The following is a 22,832-nucleotide window of genomic DNA, read 5'->3' as shown; positions in this document are numbered from 1 at the left end:
ATCCATATATTTCAATTGATTGATGCTATCAGAAGTCTTTTAGTATATAGGTTTTCTGTCTTACTTTTCCTTTTATTTCCTGAAGAAGCTGGGTCTTTTAATTTATAGATTTTCCTTCCATCTCAACTTTGCTAATTATATCCCTCCTGTATAGTTTAACATGTTCCTCTGTCCCTTGTTTTTCCTGTAAATTGATAGTTAGATCTAAAGACCTAATTAGATTCTGGTTCTATTTTTTTTTAAACAATATTTAATAGATGACATTTGTGCTTCTATTGAGAGTTGTTTCTCTTTAGTTGTTTCCCTTTTTATGACATAGGAACCATTGACATTTATTGCCTAGAACCATTATTTCATTAGGGGTTGCAAAATGGTGATATTTTAGTTTTATGTTTCCTTCTGCAATTGCTAGCTTGAATACTTCTATACCTGGAAATTGCCAGTAATCAACTACTTGGTTACCCTGAAATACAGTCTGTATAGGAGAGGCAGGATAAATGCTTAATTCTTTCCCATATTTACTAGCTTCCAAAATAATGAGTTGGTTTTCCAACATCCTCCAAAGATGACTCGTGAGGTTTGTTTGTTCTTCTTTTTGTTTGTTTAGTATCATAACACACTTATGGATTTTAATATATTTGTTGTGCTTCAGTCTTTTAACTTTATCAGTGCTCAAATTGTCCTTTGGCCAGTGGGAGCTTATACAATAGGCTGCCTGTTGTATACGGTTTTTGATATAACCCTGTAGCCTTCGTTACTACTGAGATGACAATATATTCTAATGTTATCTTGTACATTTGTTGACCCAGACCTAGAGTCATCGTTTCTCTTAGGGGACCTGATTCTTTTTATAGGAAAATGATATTTAGAGACCAAAATCTGAGTCCAGGGGTTTCTCATTGTTGCTGAGTTGGTCATTATTTCTAGGATTTTTCTATGAATTAGCTTCCTTCTTACTTAGAAACTTGGAAAATACAGAAAAGCCTATGGCTTGCTGGGTTATGCAGCTGTAACTCAGCTGATGGGTACCAGATGCCAGTTCCTAATTTGGAATGGGGGATCCCCCGACACTTGGACCATTCAGTACATATTCTTCCTGTTGTAAAGAAATATGCTTAGCATTCAGAAGGAGGAACCCTGTGATCTTCTCAACTTCCATGTGAGTTAGGTGGTCCCGAGTGATTGTTTTCCTCAGCCAGTGAGTTAGATGCTCAGGGACTATGGTTGAAGAGCTCCCATGTGTGATATGCTGGTTGTCTTTCAGAACACTGTATCCCTCTCTGTTCTGAATCACTTGTCTTTTGTTCATTACAACATTTCCTTCTGCATTTCAACATTATTTCACAAGACACAGTCTCGTATAGGAAGATGAAAGTGAGACTCCTGGCTGGCCTTGGCCAAATCACCAGTCACATCAAACTGCGGATACAAACATAGATGGTGTCTCCAGGAGTGGCACTAATTAGCTATTAGTGGCACAGTTAGTTATTCAGCACTAATTATAGTATGGCCAGGAATGTGGCTGGAAAGAGATCAGCTTTGAAGGATTGCAAAAACCACAAGAAGGGCTTTGTCCTGAATGCAGGGGATGGGAGGGTAAAACTACTGGACTTGTACTTCAGAATGTACCTGCAGTTTGAAAAGTGTTTTGGGGGTCGTGGCCACACTGAAGGTGGGAAGAACAGTCTGCAGAATCTTATAAGTAATCCAGGGCAGAGAAGATGATGGCAGCCTGTCTTCAGGCATTGGTAGGGAGCATTGTGGGGTGGGGGTGGGGGAATTATAGGAAGAGGAGTTGATAGGATTTGAGGGTTGGATAAGGAGGCTGAGGAAGAAGGAAGAGTCAAGGCTGATGTCTCCTCTCTGGCTTAGGCAACTGTGTAGGTGGCAAGTGAAATGATAGTGGACTGTGGAAGGAACAGGTTGGAGAAAGAGTGAGAAGATGGGATTGAGGGGTCTGTGAGCCATCTGAGTGAAGATGTGGAGACTACTTTTGCTGCTCAGGTGTGAGGTCTGAGCTTGGGGAATCAGGGTAGAAGTGTGGCCACTGACCCCAAGAGAGAGCATAGAATCAAAAGAGTAGAGGCCCTAGATGAGGCCCTCCCGCATAGGGCTTCTGTTAAGCAAGGATAGGGTAAAAGATGGTCCTGCCAGAAAGAGCAAAGGCATCCCCTGAGAGGTTGGTAGCCCCAAGAGAGAAAAAGAAGGGGGTGGTGACTGACAAACATGACCAAGAGATTGAAATAAAGTCAGACAGTTCTTCATTTGGTTTTGCCATTCAGAGGTCATTGGTGACCTTAATGAGTACAGAGGAGAGCAGGGCTAGAAGCTGACAGCAGTGCATGGAGTGGTTGGGCAGAGACAACATACAGACAGAGCAGAGCTCACCAATGAACTCAACTCACTGATGAATCCCTGCTCAGCCTGTTACTAGCTTTGTGACCCTGGGCAAGTGGTTTATCCTCAGCTGCATAATGAGAGGTTTTTTTTGCGGTACGCGGGCCTCTCACTGTTGTGGCCTCTCCCATTGTGGAGCACAGGCTCTGGACGCGCAGGCTCAGTGGCCATGGCTCACGGGCCCAGCCGCTCCGCGGCATGTGGGATCTTCCCGGACCAGGGCACGAACCCGTGTCCCCTGCATCGGCAGGCGGATTCTCAACCACTGCGCCACCAGGGAAGCCCCGAGAGTATTTTTTAAATTAATTAATTAATGGCTGCATTGGGTCTTCATTGCTGCGTGTGGGCTTTCTCTAGTTGCAGTGAGCGGGGCTACTCTTCATTGAGGTGCGGGGGCTTCTCTTGTTGCGGAGCACGGGCTCTAGACGCACAGACTTCAGTAGTTGTGGCTCTCGGGCTCTAGAGCGCAGGCTCAGTAGTTGTGGCGTGAGGGCTTTGTTGCTCCGCGGCATGTGAGATCTTCCTGGACCAGGGCTCGAACCTGTGTCCCCTGCATTGGTAGGCGGATTCTCAACCACTATGCCACCAGGGAAACCCACAATGAGAGTATTAACAGGATCACTCTGAAATGTTAGTGACGTGTAAGCACAGGGCCTGGAGCCGAGAGAGCAGTCAGGGAAGCCAGCTGCTCCCACTGTGGTCATTCCTTCCTGTCACTCCTGGGAGGCAGGCACCATGCTGGGCCTCGAGTGGGTAATGAAAACATGTCACACAGGCCTTGCTTGGGTGCAGGTGTGCCTAATGGACAGACTGGTGGACATCAAAACAGCATTGAATGTCCAGTAGGCACGTGGTACACTTTGGGGCAGTGGGAGCATGTGAGGAGTAGCAGTTAAAGGGTACAGGGCTTCTTTTTGGGGTAATGAAAATGTTCTAAAATTGTGGTGATGGTTGCACAACTCTGAATATACTAAAAACCATTGAATTATACGTTTTAAATGGGAAAATTGTATGATACATGAATTATATCTCAGTGAAGTTGTCACACACAAAAAATTAGCCAGGTCAAGGAGTGGGGAAGAAGGAATGGCATTAGCAGTCTCAGAAACGTGAAACTGCATAGAATATCAGGAGAACTTTGGGAACTGGGAAGAGAGAGTAGAGCATGTGTTGGGTGTGCAGGGCTGAGGGTGGATAGGCACATTGGGCTGGTTCATCGAAGGCCTTGGGTGCCTTGGAAAGATACATAGCTTAGGAGGGCTGAGAGTTGTGTTTAAAAAAAGAGAGAGAAAGAGAGAGAGAGATTCTTCAGTTAGGTCAAGGTCTGTGTGTGGGAAATGTCTTGCTTAAGAGTTTATGTTCTTGCCTGGAAACACTTTGTTCCATTTTGTTTGTCAGAGGAGAATATATCGATTTGGTGAAACTGCGTGACCACGGCTTAGACAGCAAGACAAGCTTAGCTTGGTCCAGAATTCCTCAGAGTCAGATGTGATCCAGAGGAAGAGAGAACAGGGTTCTGACAATCCAGTGACCACAAACACGAGAGAGGAGCTTGGGAGGCGTTGGGGGAAGGGTGTACACATGGAGAGGGTTTGCACTTGGACCGAAGGGAACAACTACATTGAGTCTCTGAGCTGTGAGAGCCTGGGCCCACACACACCTGATGTTTTCCCCTCAGTGTCTGATGGCCCATGTTGTCCCGACTGCCCCAGGCAGTGGCATTGCTGTGTGAAGAGACATCTCCCCCCTACCCCCAGCACCAAATGATTGATGAGCTGGCATGGATCGCTGGTGGTGACTTGACTGTTCCTCTCCAGCTGGCTGCTGCTGCAAGAGGATGAGGCCCCAGAGCAGGGGTGGAGGCGAGGGGTAGGCAGGAGGGAGGTCTTGCTGCCATGAGCCAGCTTGGATTTGATCTGTCAGTAGATGAAGGGGGGGGGGGATTGTGAAGGGGACGAGCGTTGGTGGTGTGATGTGAAACTTGATGTGGGGCTCAGGAGGTTGGGTTTAGGAGGAGCCAGGCTAGAAGCAGGTGCTATTCCAGCTCTCCGGGTGAGAGAACGGGGCTCAACTGGGGCAGGAGTGGCACGTGGGCAGAAGAGGGACTGGGTCAGAGACCAGCTTAGGACATGAGACTGATAAGATTGGGCCAGTCTGCCTTAGGTATGGTGGTGAGAGGGGTTAGAAGTTAGTTAGAAGTCAAATGTCTGGGTGGGTGCTGGAACTGCTTCTGAGATGGGGACCACTGGAGGAGGAGAAGGTTTGGGGCATGGACAGGGTGGTGGAGGAGGAGGTGTTCTATCTCAGAAGTGCTGAGTCAGAGTGTCTGAGGGAGGTGGCTGTGTGGATCTGGAGCTCAGGGGAAGTAGCACTAAAGATACCAATCTGGAAGTCATCAGCACACTGGCGGCCGGCAGCTCAGCCCACGCCCGGCCGTCTGTTGGCTTGCAACCAGGGCAAGCCTCCCTTGGAAGCCTGGTCCTGCCCACAAGTCTTGCCAGGAGGCTGGAGAGCAGCCTTAATGGCGGGCCAAGTGGACATAAGCGTGGCCTGAGGAGGATACCTGGCGTGGAGCCTAATTTGGCGAGCAGAGCAGGGAGAGCCACAGCCAGGGATTCCCCTCCAGATCCCTGCCGTGCCTCCTGCATGACTGGGCATGGTGGTTTCTTTTCTTTTTTGGTCTCCTTTTTAACTAAACATAACTTGAAAAAAAAATTCCAAAAATAGAGTTGGTGGAAGGGTGACTTGGTGTAGATCCTTGGGGGAAAAGTTTTTACTGCCTTGTTTAAACATTGCATGTATATGTGCTGTGTGGCCCTATATACCCAGTTACAGGATCGTATCCCCTAAATTAGCACAGGATGGCACATACAGAGGTGTTCACACCAGCCCTGTTGGTAACTGCAACCTGTTAGAACCAGCGGAGTAGCCCTTGACAGGCTTTGGTTAAATAAATCATGGTCTGTGCTTACAGTGGAATACTATTCCGGTGCTCAAAAGTGATGTTCCATGAAGACTGATTTAGAAATATCTTGCTAGGTGAGAAATTGCAAAGTGTTGCGTGTAATATAGTCCCATTTTAGTAGAATGCCAGGTAATGTGCACATGGAAACGTGTTTGGAAGCATAGGCAACAAGTCTAGAGTGGCAGCCTCTGCAGAGAGGGATTGGAAAGGCTGGGAGGGGGAATATGTCAGTTTTAAATTTTATGTACCTTCCATTGTTCAAATCTGTCATAGTGAACAAATGTTTTATAATTTAAAACATCCGCTAAAGATATGTAAAATAAAGGAAATTTGAACATACAGGCGAGCAAAGAGAAGGTACTTACACCCATCCGCCATCCAAGCCAAGACCCCTGCTGGTGACCCTGGAGTGTTCTTCCAGATTTTCGTTCACAGCATTGTAGGGTTGATCTGAGCCTTAGGGAGCCCCCATCAAGCCCCTTCTCTTTACACCACAAGACTCAGTGTCCAGGGGATGCATGAAGGCCAGGACCAGATACTTCATGTCACTCAGACTAGAGCCCCAAAGCCCCTGTCCACGTGCAGCTCACCTCTCACCTGCCTATTTTTCTCTCTTTCCCTTGTCGCCACTTCCCCATCGCTACTTCTTGCTTTCCCTTCACTGATTACATCTTGTGCTAGTATATACTTTAGCCTGGTTTTATCTGGGAAGCTGTTTATGGTCAAGATAGTCCACACAGGAACTGATAACCCCCGTTTCATAAGCCCTGCCCCAGAGTTCATGTCAGAACTTGCTCTGGTGGGTGTTAACACATTTGTCCTTGGATTTACTCCCTGATTTCTTGGGCCTGGTTTCTGAGGTGGAGCCAGTGTCTGAACCTGTGCTTAGGACCTTTTGAGGTGACCTCAGGACAGGCAAATGTCAGTCATCTAGGACCCTTGAAGATGAGGCTTTCTGGGTGACCAGGGTTTCTGGATGGAAGAGAGGGAAAGATACAAATTTTGAACATTTTGCATAAACCCATTCTGGAATGTATTAGTCTCACTTTCTTGCTTTCACAGTGGCACACACTAAATAAACATAGCAGACTTTCTCCCAAATTAGGGCTGTTAGACTTGAAACGAGATGACACCAAACCACTGTCCCTGAGGGCCCAGGTCTGCCTCCAGTAGTTTGTCCCTGGCCCCCTGTGGTCAGAGTGCCTGCTACAGCACCCTAGAACCTTTTCTTACTTGTAGCTGTTGTTGTGCTTTGGGTTCAGCTGTTAGATGCCCTCCAGCTTGTTGGAAGGGTCAGCATTAAGAATGAACAGGTGTGAGGACATGATGCAATGGTCTGTCTTGTAAATCACCTCTGCCTGCTCAGAGTCAGGACCCTAGGGCCTCTCTGGGTCACCAGGACCTTTCTTGAGTTCTATGTGAGGCCAGGCATCAGGCAGACCGTGGCTCCCTTTCTGGCCAACTGTGTGACACTATGCATGTGATTTAATGCCTTGAAGCTAGTTTGCCCACCTGTAAAATGAAACAGAAATCACTTGCAGTTGTTAGGACTCAACAGCACATGCCTAGCCAGAGTGAATGCTCAATAGATATTTGTATGATTGGATGAGCAGCAGGTCTTTATTGGTACTGGCAGGGGGCTAGAGTGTGGGCTGTGGGGGAGGGGAAGCTGAGGCCCCCATCCTGGAGGGGTGCACCATGTTGTAGATTGTCCTGTTTCTGGGTTATTAAGCACTTTTGTTTTGTTTGTTATAGCATTAAACATTAGAGACAGGGGGTAGAGAGCTGGATAAAGGGATTTGGAGATTTGGAAGCGTCTGGACGAATTGGAGGACAAGGGTGGAGAGAGCTGAGGATGACCAGGCTTCCTCTGTAACCTCTTCAGTTTTGCCCCTCAGAAGGCCCCTTGCTTCACTGATGCAAGACAGACCAGTCCCTCATGATCAGACTCATGCTCGCCTTGTCTCCATTCTGGCTTTCCCGACTCATGTCCACCTCAGTCCTATTCTTGTTCTTTGTGACACATTTCTCCATAGCTCTGCAGGTGCCTGCAGCCTATTCCCTCAGGGATCAATGGCTGAGGGAGATGTGGACCAGGAGTCTGAGGCCGTTATTAAATCGCGTGGAGCCAGAGCAGAGCCTCTGGCTGTTGACAGTGCCATCCTCCCTTTGGCCACAAGGTGGTGGAACAGGACCATTCCGCTGCCTGAGAGCCAGGGAAGTGGGTGTGGCCGGATCCACTGGTGCATCTCCTCTGCTTCTCTGTGCAGCACCTGCCTTTAGCCACTGTCCCTTGGGACTCTGCCCCGGGGGGGGGGGGGCCCTACTTCCCTCACCCAAGCCCCAGTTGGCCTTCCCGGATTAAGTAGGGCTCGTGGCTCAGTGTCTCCTGTCTGTCCATCGCTTCCCACCCTCACCTCCCTGTGCCCCAGCTTCCTGGGTTAGGAAGGGGAAGGCCAGGGAGAATTCCCTGATGCTGTCCACCTTGTGCCCAGTGTAGACTGCTCCAGCCTTGACCACCAAGCTGTCCTTGTTTACTTCCACGTGGGTCGTGCTGGCAGTCCTCAGAGTCAGAGCGGCAGCTTCAGCTTCAGCACAGTGTGCTAGCTATGAACCAAGGGTCTTGGTAGCTCCAAGTAGGAGCTTGAAGCTGCCCAGGAGTCAGGGCCACGCTTCCTAGGCTCCCAGAAGCACCATCCTTCCCCAGGTGGCCTCCACTTTGGTCCTGCTACTCTGGTCCCTCCAGGAGACAGAAAATTCTTCCTCAGGACAGACTCCTCTCCTCCAGCCTTCTTCAGCACTTTGGAAACATGTAGGGGTGCATGTGGCACATACAGGTACATGTGTGTAGGATGACTCTGGAAGAGGCCCAAATCAGGCACCCCAGACTCTCTAGAGTATAGGTACATACAGTCATATTATCAGGTAATTGACAGCTCTCCACCCTGCACCCCAATTTGGAGGGGTCTTTCCATTGGCCTCCCTGGCTTCTGCCTCATCCAACACTGACTCCTTAGTTGCTTAAAAAAAACAAAAGAACTATCCTGTGTGGGAATATTGGCCTTCTTCTTCTTTTAGAGGCAGGAAAATCAAGGCCCTGAAGGGCCATTTAGTAGGCTGGGCCTGACACCTGCTCTGCCCATCTGCACTCAGCACCCTGCAGCTCAAGGGGCTGGGGTGGGGCTGCCCCCGTGTGTGTGGGTGGTCCTGAGGGGTGGCAGGCAGACCCGCGGCGGGGAAAGGGATGTGTGGAGGAACAGCCCTGACTGGGTGCAGGGCACTGCTTTCCTGGCCAACTCTGGCCTGGCCCTGGGCCAGACCTTGTCCCCCCTTGGCCACTCAGGCAATGATTTTCAGGCTTTGACCTCAGCTGAGGCTTCGTGTTTGGCTGGAGGATGGGGCTTTCCCCTCCAAGGAGTCATCTGTGGTGTCTTTGCTGCTGCAACTCAGCTTTTCCTGCTTGCCACACTGCTCCACAGCCCCGGGCCTCCCCGGCACCTGCTGTGAGCTCTGCCAGGGCTGCTTCCTGGATACCCAGGCCTCTGGCCTCACTCTGAGCCCCTGCATGGCCCTCAGGGGCTGAGGTCGCACAGAGTCAGTGAGATCCAGGCCTGATCAGGGTAGAGAGTGTCAGAGTTGGCCAGGCCCCTGGAAGTAACCTTATACAACCCTCTTATTTTACCTGGGAAATTGGGTCCAGGTGAGGCCCGAGGCCTTGCTTATGGTCTCCTGACACCCTTCTTGCTCCTCCTGTCCAGTCATTCTACATTTTTTGATTTTTTCCTTCATTTGTTCACTGAAGGCTGCCTGGACTATGCCTCTTTGTGCCAGGCCCCCAACTCAGGAAGGCGTGGTCAGGTGAACGAGACCCTGATTCTGGGGCCCTTGCCATTCCCCCAGGGCTTGCCACATGGTATCTAGCATGGGAATTAAGGGTTGGGAGTTGAGGAATACAGGTGAGCTGCGACCCATGACCTGGCACACAGGGCCCAAGGATGCCAGTCATGGGTCGTAGCTCACCCATTTCCCCCACCTTCAACACTTTAAACTCCAAGCGAGATGCCGTGTGGCAAGGCCTGGGGAAAGTGGAGTGCTATGAGATTCCCGGAGCAGGCGACCACCTCTGTCTCAGGGCCAGCCTGAGTGCTGATCAGACTCAATCTGGTGTGTTACTGCTTCCCCTGCGTGTTTCCTGTCAGCCTCTTGAGCAGGGGGGTGAGGGGGTCAGGGGTCCTGGACAGGACCAGCTTGGATGCTACTGTTCCTGCCACTTCCTGCCTGGCCCAGGCCTCTTGGGTCTGCTGGGCATGAGTATGGAATGGATCAACTCTGCTCCTGGCCCGGGTTGCTTGGTCTTGTTTCTGTGAGCTGCAGGGAAGGAGGCTTCGTGCTGAGAACAGCATGGCTCGCAGCCCCAAATGAGGCCTGATTCTGAGAGCCCATCCATAGGGCCTAGGTCTGAGCACAATGAGTATTTCCATAGCTTGGACTCTAGGTACCGTGGAGCTGGCATGATGCTCCAGCCAGGATCCAGCCTGACCTGGCTTAATTTCACAGGAACAGCAGCCCCTGGGACCCTAAAACTGCTTTCCCCTAGTTGAAGTGAGCTCCATCTTTTCTTAGGGTCCTTCCTCCAAAGGACTATGCATGTAGAACAGAAGCCAAGCATCAAGGGCAGAGAGGATTGCTCAGGCGGTGTGGGCCAGTGGACCCAGGAGCCAGACACGGGCATGAGCCAGCTTTTGAGAAGCTCCCTGCCACAGCTGGCCTTTCCTGGGCTGCCTGGCGCCTGGCCATGCAGGGCCACTTTACCTCTTCTCGTTCAACACCCAGGCAAACACACATCTTTGGGAAAGTGAGAAGAAGCTCTTCGCTCGCAGCCCCAGATCCACTCCAACCTGCATGCACTGTAACTGTGGTGGTAAGCCTGGAGAAGAAAGAGCTTGTTCAGGGTCAAAGTACAGGGCAGCAGCAGAGGTGTGGGCCCTGCCTCCCAGGGCGAGGCTGGCTCACTTGATTCTCAGCCTGGGCTGTGGAGGGCAACAAGGGAAGCTGCCCTGCAAGCCCTGTGTCTCCTGGGACATGCCAGTTCCATGGGGCCCTGGGTGCGGACGTCCTGATGAGGGGCTATCCAGGCGGATCTCCACTCAGTCAGAGGAGAGCTTCTTGGAACTTGCCCTGGGTGCAGCAGTAACCAGTTCTGCCCCTCCCTTTGGCAGGTGGGACTGTCACCTGCCTGGCACCCTCCTGACTGTGGGTGGGTTGACTTCCTCATGGGCTGTGAGTGATGCTTTCATTCTCCCAGCTGCAGGGACGAGGTGTTCCTGAGGGTAATTACATGTGCTTCTGTCACCACCTGCCACCTGTCTCGGAGCAAGGAGAAGGGTGGTGAACCTTGCTGCCACCTAGACAGCACACATCCTGCTGCCTCCTAGACAAGGGGAGTGACACTCTCGCTAATCAAATCTCTGATTCTGATATGCTGGTGGGTGGTGTCATCCGGGCCACTTCTACAAATCAGCCCCATCCCCCTTCTGCAAATGCCGTACCTCACTGAAAGTCCTCCAGTATGAAACAAAATGCCAGCCTAGGGACCTAGGAAGGAGAACTCGCTGTCCTTTTCCTGCAGGATCTTTGCCTCATGCCAGCTGAAACCCACTAACTTGCATGTGGCTGTGCCAGCAGTAGCCTCCAGGTTCTTCCCGAGACTGCTGGCCCGCCAGCCCGGGGGCTTCCCATGGAGCAACGGCTGCCCTTGGCTGCACCTGCTCCCGAGGACGGCAGGGCAATAGCTCACCATGTGGTGGGTGGTGCGGAGTTGGGTCCTAGCCTCTGTCCGGGTCCTTGGGGTTGGGCTGCCCAAAGCTCTGTATGATCCTGCTCATAGGTGACGTTAGACATGGGAGTCCCAGATTTTGAGCCCACTTTGTTCATCCTTCCCCAGGAGATAGCAGAGTGTGGCCTGTGCGTGTGCGTGCCCGTGCTGCACAAGGGCCCCTGGGGGGAGGACACACCAGAGCCCTGGGGAAGGGTCGGGACCATGGGAAGGAAGGGCAGGGGCACACTGTGGAGCGCTGAGTGGGACGGCCTGAGCAACAGACTGGAGTCAGAACACAGACCACCTGACTGGGACTGAGCCTCTCCGTTGGGGAGCTCTGGGTGGGATCCTCTCTGTGGAGCTCTGGGTGTGCCGTGCCATGCTCAGTTTTCTCTGTATAACACTGTCTCTGTTCAATGTCTACCTTCGGAGGCTGGCACTGCAGGGCCTTTCACCAGGTGACTGGCCAGGAGCCTGGGTCCAGAGATTCCACCTGCTGCTCAGGGCCAAGCTGTGGGACAAGATGTGAACTCAGGTCACTGTGGTCCCAAAGCCCAGGGTCTCTCTCCCTTGTCCCACTAAACCACCTAAGGAGCTATGTCCTGAAACCAGTGACCTGGCAAAGTGGGGCTTCAGAGAGGGGCTGTGGCTGTGCATGGACATTGTCCTGGGCTAGCAAGAGGCCATGGACACGTCAGTTTGGGGTGGGGGCAATCCCAGGGCTCTGGATGGGGAATGCCAGGCGACACCTGAGGGAGGGGAGGAAGAGCTGGTATTTGATAGGAAGAGTTGGAACCCAGGACTAGTCAGTTACATGAGGTCTACAGGGAGCCTGTGATGGGCCTGGTAGAGGCCTGGGGATGAGGAGGATGCTTAGTCTGTGCTGCAGCCCCCAGGTAAACCCAGGGTTAATGGTTTCCATGCTGTGGCTCCCACGCTGGGAGTTCCAGATGTGGTGCTCTGACCCTGCAGAGCCAGCCAACCAGTGCACACATCTGCTTTGGAGCTGATATGAAGAAAAGAGTTCTCCCCCACCCCCAGAGCCTGGGGAGGAGACTCAAACACAGTCCATTTGCTGAGGGGGGGTGGTTATGGCTCCATTGGGCCACCAGCCTGGCTGTCTGTCCACCTCTGTCCATTTGTCTGAGTTTTCCCTGCTTTGAGCCCCTGGAAGTTGCAGCATTAGAGAGCCCTTAGGGTAGAACGAGCACTGGAGGTAGAGCCCAGGTCCAGTCCCTTCAAAGCAGTCCGTTCACCTGGGCCCAGCAAAGTGGTAGAACAGGCTCCAGGGCTCTACCACCCTCACAGGGAGGGGCAGGATGGGCACGCTAGGCTCTAGGGAGCATATTTACACATCTGGTTTCACTCAGCGGGCCTCAATTCCTGAAAACCCCTGAGCTCCCCAGGAGAGCATCGTTGAGTGACCTCTGGAAAAGCAGAAGTGAAGTCTGGGAACACACTGTCCTCTCACACTGTGCCGTGGCCAGCTGGCCAGCAAGGCCCCTCCGTGGGCCATGAGGCCATGGGTGAGTCTAAAGCAGGGGGCCGCCCCGCCTAGTGTACTGTGCCAGGGCTGCCTCTGTGCCTGCTGGGCCCCTGGGGCAGCGTGAGACCAACCCCTGGCCTGGGCCAAGACCCTCCCTCTCTGCCTCCCTGGGGCCTTTGCTGCAGAGGCTTGGGGACTGGAGATGCTGTGTGCTGCCTGCCCCTGGGAGCCCTGGTGGGGCTGAAAGATCACTTTCAGGGCTGGCAGGATCTGGGAAAGGTTTCAGGAAGTGGATGGGAGGCAGGGCTGCCCAGCTGCCACCTCTCAAGGTCTGGCTGGAGCTGGCTGCCAAGCCCACACTTGGTCCCTCAGAGAGCAGAGAGTGTTGGACAGGCTAGGGGTCCTCATGCCCTCCTGCTAATCAGGGGCAAGAGTGGTAATCAGAGGTGCTAGCTGGGGCCTGGGCTCTGCTGGTGAGGGGTCCTGGCCCAGAAGACCTGGGTTGGGGGTTGGCAGGCAGTGGAGGGACAGGTGGCAACTATGGGGCCTCCTTGAGTCTGGCATGGCCCTGGGAGGAACAGTCATGCCAGGTGGGTGTTGGGCTACAACCTGCCCAGGCGCCTTCAAAGAGCTCAGCTGGATCCTGCTGGAGCAGGGCAATGGTCTTTGACACAGGCAGTCTCAAGGTGGACAGGGGTGCCCTGTAGAGGAGGGAGGGCAGGGCTCTCACTTGCCAGGTTGGGGTGTGCCCTCCCAAACCAGCCTCTCTGGCTGGCCTGAGGAAGCAGCCCTGTTTCCTGGACTTCAAGGGCTTCTCTCGCGGGCACCCTGTGGACTTGCCTGGAGCACTTGCTTGTGCCAGAGATCACAGGCAGGTCGCCCTAACCGGAGAATAGCACCGGTAGAGCAGAGAGTCAAGGTCTAAGGCTGAGGCTGTGCTAGGGCTGAGGGTGTGGGGCCTCACAGGCTGGGGAGAGGAGGCCAGGCTCTGGGGCCACGGGGGCTGCTGGGTAAAGGTGACAGCGACACGTTGGAGTTGGAAAACAACGCTCTGGTGATGGTATGGAGAGTGGACTTGGGAGCTGGGAGCCAAGAGGTGGGGCAGGAGACCAGCAAAAGGGCACCGTGGCGGTGAGGACGGCTTAGCGGCCCCGGGAAGTGAAGTGGGGGGATAGTCACCAGAACATTGGGACAGGCAACACTGGGAAGCAGAGGAGATCTGGGAGGGTCCTGGGTGGGGTTGAGGGGCCCTGAGGAGCTGGCTCAAGGCCCTCAGGGGAGGCTGCAGGCCACGGGAAACTGAGCTGATTGGCTTCCTCTGAGGAGGGCTTTAGGTTGTACTGCAGAGAGAACTTTCTGACAGCAGCAGCATCTTCTTGGACATGAGAACTCAGCCTCTGAGGAAGTCTTTTGCTGTGAGAGATCCCAGACTGGCCAGACATTCCTGATGCCGGGCCATGGATGGGAGGATTTGGGGTAGACAGCTGGGCTTGTGGGTAGACCAGAGCAGTCCCCCACGTCTGTGCTAACTAGAACACTGCTCACACCTCAGCCCAGGCACGTCTGGGGCTCTCAGGGGCTGTCACCGAGGCTTTCAGGCTTCAGAGCACAGAGCAGAATTAGCCCCTGCCTTCCCAGAGCCCCTGGCGTCCTCGTCTGCCCTCGGGGGCTGGGCCAGGGCTGGGTGGCCGAGTCTCCCACAAAGCTCTCAACAAGTTCCAGGCCTCTTCTCCTATGTTCTGATCCCACCCCCAGTCACACCTCCTCCACATCCCTCGGAGAGAGCAGGAAGCTGGAGGGGAGCGGGCTGGTTTCTAATGGACCTGTCCCAGCCCTGAGGACTGTGTAAAGGGCTTGGGGCTGCCAGCCACTGGGCCTGGCAGCCAGGTTTCTTGAACAGAGTCAGAGCTGGTTCAGAAGCCCTGTGTGGTCTGAGCCAAAGGATCGGCTAACCTGCCTGCCTCCAAGTTGCCTTCTTGGCTAGTGGGCTGTCCCCTCACCCTGGGTCACAGGGAGAAGTGGGTCTTGGCCAGGGGAAGTGGTCTGGAATGGCCCTCTGATGTCATCACTGGGGGCTTTTAAAAATGAGTTTCCTGGTAAGGAAAACTCAGGCCTTGGGCAGGATTCTCGGTAGAATCTCCCGGGTTTGCTCTGATTCGACAAACACTAGCAGAAACTACCCGGTCGTCTGTGTTCCAGCAGCCAAGTCCCCAGATGCAGCGTCAGCAGAATGCAGTAGCCAAGACACAGGGATGTTTGCTTTAAGGCCCATGCTAAGCCCCAGGGGTGGGGGGCATGCAAAGGAGAATCCACCCATCAGCTTTGCTCCTCTTATTCACATGTACTACCTTCTGAAGGAATGGCTGGCACCACAAGTGATGCCAGAGGGGTTATCTGTGAACCATGACAGTCTAGGGCCCCCGTCAGGTGGGCAGTGAGTGTCCAGGTTGCCTCCAAGGCTGTGGAGGGGCCTGCTGTGGCCCCTCTTACCTCTCTGCCACCTGCCAGCTCTTCTGGAACTAAAGTCTGCCTGGGCAGCTGGGTCCATATCTGAAAGGCCCATCTTGGGCCAAGGGCCATGGGAGAATGGTCAAAAATGTAAAGGGTGGGGGAGGAGAGGAGACCAGAGTTGGGGATGGAGAGAATCCACCAGGTCTGATCTATATCCCCATCCTCTCTATGCTTGACTGTGGGACTCGACACGTTTCACGTTTCCTCTGATTTCCCTTTTTTGAGTCTGTGAAATGGGCATGGCTGGCGGGTCCAGCACATAGGTTGCTCCTGGCATGGCGTTAAGTATTCAGCAGGGCCCATCTGTTTCCAGTTAGAGTTGGTCTTGGTTCCCGCCTTGTGTTGGGGTGCTGCTTCCCACCTCATCAGTGCCAGGTGTTGAATGGAGTTGGTGGGGGCTGGAGAGGAGAGAGAGGGTGCTTGGTGGTGGGGGACTTGGGGAGCAAGCCTGCCCAGGGAGGGCAGCCCCGTGGAGCAGGTGAGGCTGGGGCACAGAGGTTTCACGCGGCTGGAGAGATTGGGCAGCTGTAGTGGAGGTGTAGCACGGCACTTGGGGAAGCCTTCCAGCAGCAAGTGCAAGGATGCCAGGCGAGGGGGTGTCGGGAGGCCTGGCCCCTGGTTGCTTTGGAGGATAGGAATCAGGATGCCGGGCTGGGGTCCAGGGCCCAAACTCACTGTCCCAGAGAATAGTGGGACCACTGGCATGAGGGCCCCTGCCAAGAGGACTGGGTTTTACCCTGCTTTTTGCCCTGTGCATCTGGTCTGGCTTCCAAGCCCTGGCTGTGGCCTGTCACTGCCTGAGAATGGCTCTTTGCTGCTGCAGTGGCTGGATGGATAAATGGACAGGTTTGAGCTGGCAGCTGCTGCGCCAGACCGTCAGACAGAGAACACCACATCCCAGCCCGGGCTTCCAGCTGCTGTCCGCACTGTGGCTTCCCCTAGTGGGGATTGGAGCGCCTACTTTGTCCAGGCCATAACTCCCTGCCCACTAGTTTTTTCAAGTATCACAATGTTTACTGATAGATGAAAGATGTAAAAGCAGGGCATATGACATATGACTTGATAAATTAAGTAGAGTTAATTTCAGTATGAAAATAAGAGGTACCAATTCATATTCTCACCATTTGTTTCATACCCACAAAAACCACTTCGAGGGCATTAACGATCTCTCAAAATTTACCAGTTTTGTGCAAGTAAACCATGCTTCTTTTTTTTAAAACATAAATTTATTTTTTATTTTTGGCTGCATTGGGTCTTTGTTGCTGCGCGTGGGCTTTCTCTAGTTGCGGTGCACGGGCTTCTCATTGCGGTGGCTTCTCCTGTTGCGGAGCACGGGCTCTAGGCGTGTGGGCTTCAGTAGTTGTGGCTCATGGGCTTAGTTGCTCCCCAGCATGTGGGATCTTCCCTGACCAGGGCTTGAACCCATGTCCCCTGCATTGGCAGGCGGATTCTTAACCACTGCGCCACCAGGGAAGCCCCCCATGTTTCTTTAAAAAACACAAAACAAAATACTTGTGCACTTATCCAGAGTCAGGGATATTAAAAGCTAGCTTGTAAAATCTATCACTAGAGGTGGGAATACAGGCTTATGCTCATACAGCGAAATCCCTCAATTAGAGTTAAGAATTTTTCTGTAACAACCAAATGGTTAATCAAATACTGCAACAACTTGAGCATTACTGAGCAAAACACCTTCTTACCCCATGCCTTATTCCAGGTGTAGGTGGGCCTTGGCCACACTGGTGAGGAGGGGGAAGAATGGACCCAGGGCAGGGCTCACAGCAGACGACCGGGGGTGAGGATGGAGGGGTGTGCACACCTCCTGGGAAAAATGGCAGCGGGGTCCACGGGGCAGAGCAGGGGGCTGGTGGCTTCTCCCTGCCCCACCTTGCCCTCAGTTCTGTCCCCCTTTTGGGTGGCCACCGGAAAAAAGGTGTGAATGGTAGAGCGATGGCAAAGGCAGCGGATGATGAAGGCCTCCTGCAGACCTCACGAGGTTCAAGTCCACTCTGAGTGCCCAGGAGCCACAGAGGACAGGAGTGCTGACTGCCACCCGGGTGCAGGTAGAAAGTGGCCACTCCGATGGCATGCACCCCTCCATTCCTCCCTCCCTCCACGCCTCCCTCCCATATACTCTTCCATCTCTTCTTTGGCACACCTGACTCTCGGCTGGGAGCATTCTCCTCCTGATGGGGTACAGGAGGAGGGGCACCACAGGGGTCCCCTAAGTCTGTGGAGCGATGATGTGCCCCACTCGCCCTTCTTCTTTAAGCAGCCCGGTATAGCATGGCCCTCCAGGTCCACAGACACACGGGGAGGCCTTAAGCCGGGGCAAGGGGGGTGGCGCTTGTGGAAATGTTCACAGGTGTCACCCTTCCTGTCATCCTCTGGGCAACCTTCCAGGGCACAGAAAGCATGCATTCCTCAGTCAGCAGAAGCCAGCCTCCACTGTTGGGCCTTAATCCACACTCGCATGCATATGCACACATGGGTCCCTCCTCAGCCACTGTCCTTGGTACTGCCATCACTACCACAGTGTCCCCCATTTCAAAGCCCAGTAGCAAACCCTCCTGCTGTCTTCACCAGCCCTCTATCCAGTCTTCCATTTATTCTACGGTTACTTACTGAACATGAAAATGCACCAGAACATACTGTGTTCTAGGCTCTAGCATACTGCAGTGACCCAGAGTCCCTGCTATCATGGTTTATGTGCCCCGTGCCAGGTGGGATGTGATGTGTTACAAAGAAAAATGGCACAAATGAAGGGACAGAGTGCGGAGGCTATAGGAGAAGCCTCTGAAGATGGGCATTTGAGGAGAGCTCATCACTTTCCAAGCAAGGGGACAGGGAAAGGGCCTGAGGTGAGGATGTGCAGATGAGTGATGGGGTCTGCCTGGTGTTTTAAGATTGCTCTGGCTGCTGGGTGGAGAAGAGACTGGGGGATGGGATGCACGGGCAACAGCTGTGAGACAGGTTGTTGCCACGATTCCCCTGGGACTCACCTGTCCTGCCTCCCCAGGGCCCTTCTGCTCTGTCCTCTCCTCCCTTTTCCCTCACTCCTGCTCTGAAGAGCTCAGGAGAGCCTGTGGGCTTGGCTTGCCTGCCTCCAGCTACTCCTCAGGCAAGGCCAGTCTTTCTCCCCAGCCTCATCTCCCCCTCACACCGCTCATTTGCCCTTTAGGCCACTCCTCACTCATGCCATCCTGCTAGCTGCTTCCTTTGCATTTTCCTGTCCCTGCGTTTTGCCTGGCCCAGCCTGGAGTGTCCTTTCGGTCCTATCTTGGTGCCCTCTCCACTTTACCCTTGGCCTGGGGCATGTCCTTCATTTCATATGCATTGTTTCTGCCTGGGGGTACGTTGGCTTGCTCCTTTAACCCTGAGGCTCTGGAGGGTAGGGCCCATGTCTTATTCTGCTTTAAGTTAGGGCCATCCTGGAGCCCACCATGCAGGAGAGCCTCAAAGGCTGTGGGTTGTGAATGGCACCTTGGGTTGGGGTTTCCCAGGTTTTCTTGTCGTTTGGGGGAACAATGGTTTTACTTGTACTTGGACCCTGGGGCCCAGTGTCCTGGCTTTGGCCTGATTGCCCTGGAGTAGGCTCTGAGCCAACAGGGAGGTGGAGGCAGGGACAGGAGGTCAGGGTAGCAGCAGGGCACAACTGCAGGCGAGGGTCTGGGACCCAGAATCGGGGTGGGGACAGGGACTTGGGGTCCTGGGGAGGCTCAGCACGGCCGGCTCTCACCCCCCACCCTTGGGTTTCAGACCTGAAGCTGCACCTGCAGAGCACCGACTACGGCAACTTCCTGGCCAATGAGGCATCACCGCTGACAGTGTCCGTCATCGATGACCGGCTCAAGGAGAAGATGGTGGTGGAGTTCCGCCACATGAGGAACCATGCCTATGAGCCGCTCGCCAGCTTCCTGGACTTCATTACGTGAGTGTTCTCTATAGTGCCTTTTCCCCCCACTGGATGGGACAGCTCCTCTGCCAGCAGGGTCCTCCCGGGTTGGGTGGCTGGGCTGCTTATTCAACAATGCTGGGCCCAGGCCACCACCTATAAAATGGGGTCACCAGCCACTTCAGTGCTGTCTGGGAACTTGGTGGGCAGGCCCGAGTGTCCCACGCTGTAGTGCTGGATGAAGCTGCTTTCCCTGTGTCCCTGGTGTCAACAGGCATCAGGAATGACAGGAGCCCTTTCCCTCGTTCACCCTATAACACTCACCCTGAACACTCACCAGGCCCCCACTGCCCATGATGGTGTTGGGGGATAGGTAGAGCTTTGAAGAGTCAGGTTTTGGGATGGACCATTCAGGCCCTATGACCTTGTGTGGGCTGAGGCTCCTCTGTCGTCTCTGACCATGACCCTGGGTCTCAGGGAGAAGTGGGGCAAGGCGGAGAGGGTGCTGAACACCTGGCCGCCTTTCCCAGTTCTGGCCCAGGCCCCCATGCTAACAACCCTTGGCTGCCCAGCGTTCTTACTGTCTAATCCTTGGGTGCAACCCTGCCTCCACTAAGCTCCTGGAGAAGAGGAAAGGACCCTGAGACCTACAGGCTGGGGAGGGCACTTGGACGAGACAGCCTCTGCTCACCAGGTGTGCCTGTGGAAACAGGGAGGTAGAGAGGCCCCTTCTGCCAGGATGGCCCAGGAGCCACGAGCCAGGGCCTGGTGGACAAAGAGTTGGCCCCGGCCCAGGTGGCTGCCCAGTGCAGGTGGTGGACAGAGACATCGGTGGCTGGCTTACATGAGCGTGCTCTGCACTGCTGGAGTGTGAGTGTGTGTTGTGGGGAAGCCTTTCCAGGCGCTCTTCTGGGTACTGTCTAGCTTTAACCCTTCCCTGCTGGTGGGACCCCCAGATCCGTGGGACCTGCCATACCTCCTACCCTTATACTTGCAGAGACAGGGCTGGATGCCTGCTGCTTGGCCTGCTTCCCACCCCCAGCCAGGAGCAGCCATTTACTCGCTCAAGTAGGGGCTGCAACCAGAAGGGCTCTATCCTTGGGTTGAGGCCACAGGCTGGGACACTTGAAGGGCTCAGGCTGGGAAGCAGGCTGTCTCCTGGCCACAGGCCTCCTTCCGGGGGACCTCCCTGCTGTCCTGGCTGGATCCATATCACACTGCCCTGGCCTCCATCAGGGTACAGCCGACATGGTCCTTCTGGGCAGGAGGCCAGAGATGGCATGCGTCTCGTGCTGCCACATTGGGGGTCATACTGCAGTGCCCATCTGTCAGTCAACCCCTAGCCTGGGCCTGGGTGTCCTTTACCCCAAGGCCAGAGCTGAAGGACATACCAGGAAGCAGTGCGTTTATTGCCAGAGCCCAGCCTTCACCTTGTTTGCACAGGGCTCCTTCAGCTTCCTGGTGAATGTTCTGGCCGTGCTAGCTAGGCTGGCCAGAGGAGGCTGACCCCATGCCAGTGGTCAGATGTCATCCATCCTGCTGCCTGCTTGGCCATCTGCCTGTGCTGCCAGCCCCTGGCCTGTCTTGGTGCCCTCAGAGGCTTGGTCTTAGCCTGCCAGGCCATGAAACTGGAGAGGGCTCTGAGCGTGACTGAGGCTGCATGGCCGCCAGCTGTTTGCTGGAGGTTGGCTGCAAGCACCAAGCATGCTTAAAGCAGCCAAGCACTATCCTGTGGCAGGCTGTCACTTCCCCGCCCCTTCCATTCATGGGTGAGTGTGGCTCACAGTCTTCCCATCCCCTCAGTCCTGCTCTGTCTCAGGAATAGCTCGGCAGCCACGTGTCAGCCTGTCTGAGCCTGTGGCTGCTTGTTCATGACCTCGTCATCTCCAGTGACCTGCTCCTCTGCTCTCCACTTGAGCCACCCCCACGATGGCTGCCCAAGAACATGTCACCACCTGGAACTGCTCCGGCCCTGAAATCGCTGAGTCAGGCACCCCGTCTCTACCCACAGCCTTCAGGCCTTCCCGCCCACTCTCAGCCCCTTGTGGGACATGGGTTCCGGACTCAGCAGGGCTCTGGATCTTGCTTCCTCCCCTGCCACCCCTTCTGTCTTCATTTTCCTCCCTCCCCAGCTGAGGTTCCCTGGTCCATCATTCAAGCACTCTTCTGCCAACATCCGCAGCGCTCTTGGCCGCCCATCTCATGGTCCCACCCGGCTGGCAGCTCCCCAGCCCTGGAGGAAGCCCAGCAGCCTCCAGCCTCGAGGCGCCCTCCCCCACCTCCGCTGCCGGGAGCAGAGCCGGGGAAGCCAGTGTTGGGTGGATTTTCCCTGCTGCCAGACATGCACACTTACTAGTTCAGCTGGCCTGGACTGTCCCTGCCCAGCTGGCCACTCGCTCTCCCTACTCAGCACCCTGCAGCTCCCCACCGAGGGTGGGAAGACCACCTCCCCATCTTAAACACCATTCATCTCCTGCCCCCAGCCTTCTCTCTGGGTAGATGGCCCACCTCTTCCTCCACAGAGACAGTAGAAGCCAGTCCACCTCCCAGCACTGTGCCTGTGCCCCTCTGCATTCCAATGGCAGAGGTACCCTCCTCTTCTCTTGGGTCCTTCTGCTGATGTCCTGAGTCCCCTCACCCCACTCCCTGAACCCTGAGGGCCACTCATCTGCACTTCTGTCTGTGCAGCCCCTTCCCTTCCAGATTCTTCCCAACAGCATCTAAACAAGTTCAAATCTCTCACACCATTAAAAACCCATCTTGTGCGGCCTGAACTTTTACATTCACTCTGTGTTCTCTCACCTCCTGCATCCTGAGCCTCCAGTCTGCTTCCAGCCATCCCATCACCCCACCAAAGGCCCCGGCTAAGGTCACCGCTGACCTTCACGTGGCCAGGGTCTCCAGACCTAACAGGAGCCACACCCGTCTTACCTCCTCCCAGCAGTCTCCTTTCTCCCATGGTGTCTCTTCTTATTTACCTCCTTCCTCCCCGGCTGCTCCTCCTCTTCCTCCTCCACTCCATCTCCGTAACCTCCTCCACCCTGGCTCATCCCAGGAGTAAGGAGTGTTGCAGAAAGGGCTGAAGGCTTCCACAGGGGCCTGTCCAGGGGACCTCCCCAGGCCAGGGACTCACCACTGTCTTCCCTGAGGAGGTGGCTGTTTGGCTGAGGGGAAGGGCATTTGAAAGAAGAATTGGGGGAAGGCAGGGGGAACCATACATGTCCCGAGCAGGTGGAGCACGGGGCCCCTGGCTCTGTGACCCTCCGGGAAGGAAGCAGATACCCTAGAGATGTCCAGAGGAATGTTACCGGAAAGGAGAGTGCCATCCCCAGGTGATGGACTCGTCAGCTAGATACCCAATCCTGGATGTGGGGCTTGAGGGAGCAATGCTAGTGCTACCCGCAGACAGAGCTGGCCCAGGATGGCTGGAACTGGTTTCTCCAGGAGGCAGTGAGTTCCTTGTCATTGCAGGTGTGCAAGCAGAAGCTGGGCAAGGTGTCCTCTGCCCTCCTGTGTGAGAGACAGTGTCCAGTGCTTTTGTAGATCCCAGCCAGCCTTGAGCCAACACACATGACCAGTATTCAGCTCTGGGCCAGGTGCAGTGCCAGGAGGGAGGGAGACTTATGGATGCAATAGGATGGGTGCCAGTGGTGGTGCAGATAGCTTCTGGGGAGGCCTGTGGGAAGCTGCCACAAATGGAACCAGGGGCTTCAGCATTGAGAGGACTCGAGGGTCAGATGGGGTTTGAGAGGCCACTCAG

The 22,832-nt window shown here is 54.4% G+C and overlaps 1 protein-coding gene across 1 annotated transcript in view; it reads left to right on the top strand.

The window, feature by feature from the left end:
- The window catches only part of ATP6V0D1 (ATPase H+ transporting V0 subunit d1), a 38,102-nt gene that overhangs the window by 4,629 nt on the left and 10,641 nt on the right, over positions 1–22,832 (top strand). The window contains exon 2 of the mRNA XM_030863658.3: positions 18,937–19,108. Coding sequence (XP_030719518.1) covers positions 18,937–19,108 — 172 coding nt within the window. The remainder of the gene's footprint in view (positions 1–18,936; positions 19,109–22,832) is intronic.

This window comes from Globicephala melas, chromosome 19 (assembly GCF_963455315.2).
Source record: "Globicephala melas chromosome 19, mGloMel1.2, whole genome shotgun sequence".
NCBI lineage: Eukaryota > Metazoa > Chordata > Mammalia > Artiodactyla > Delphinidae > Globicephala > Globicephala melas.
The sequence above is the reverse complement of the archived record's forward strand: the minus strand, read 5'-3'. Positions and strand labels throughout refer to the sequence as shown.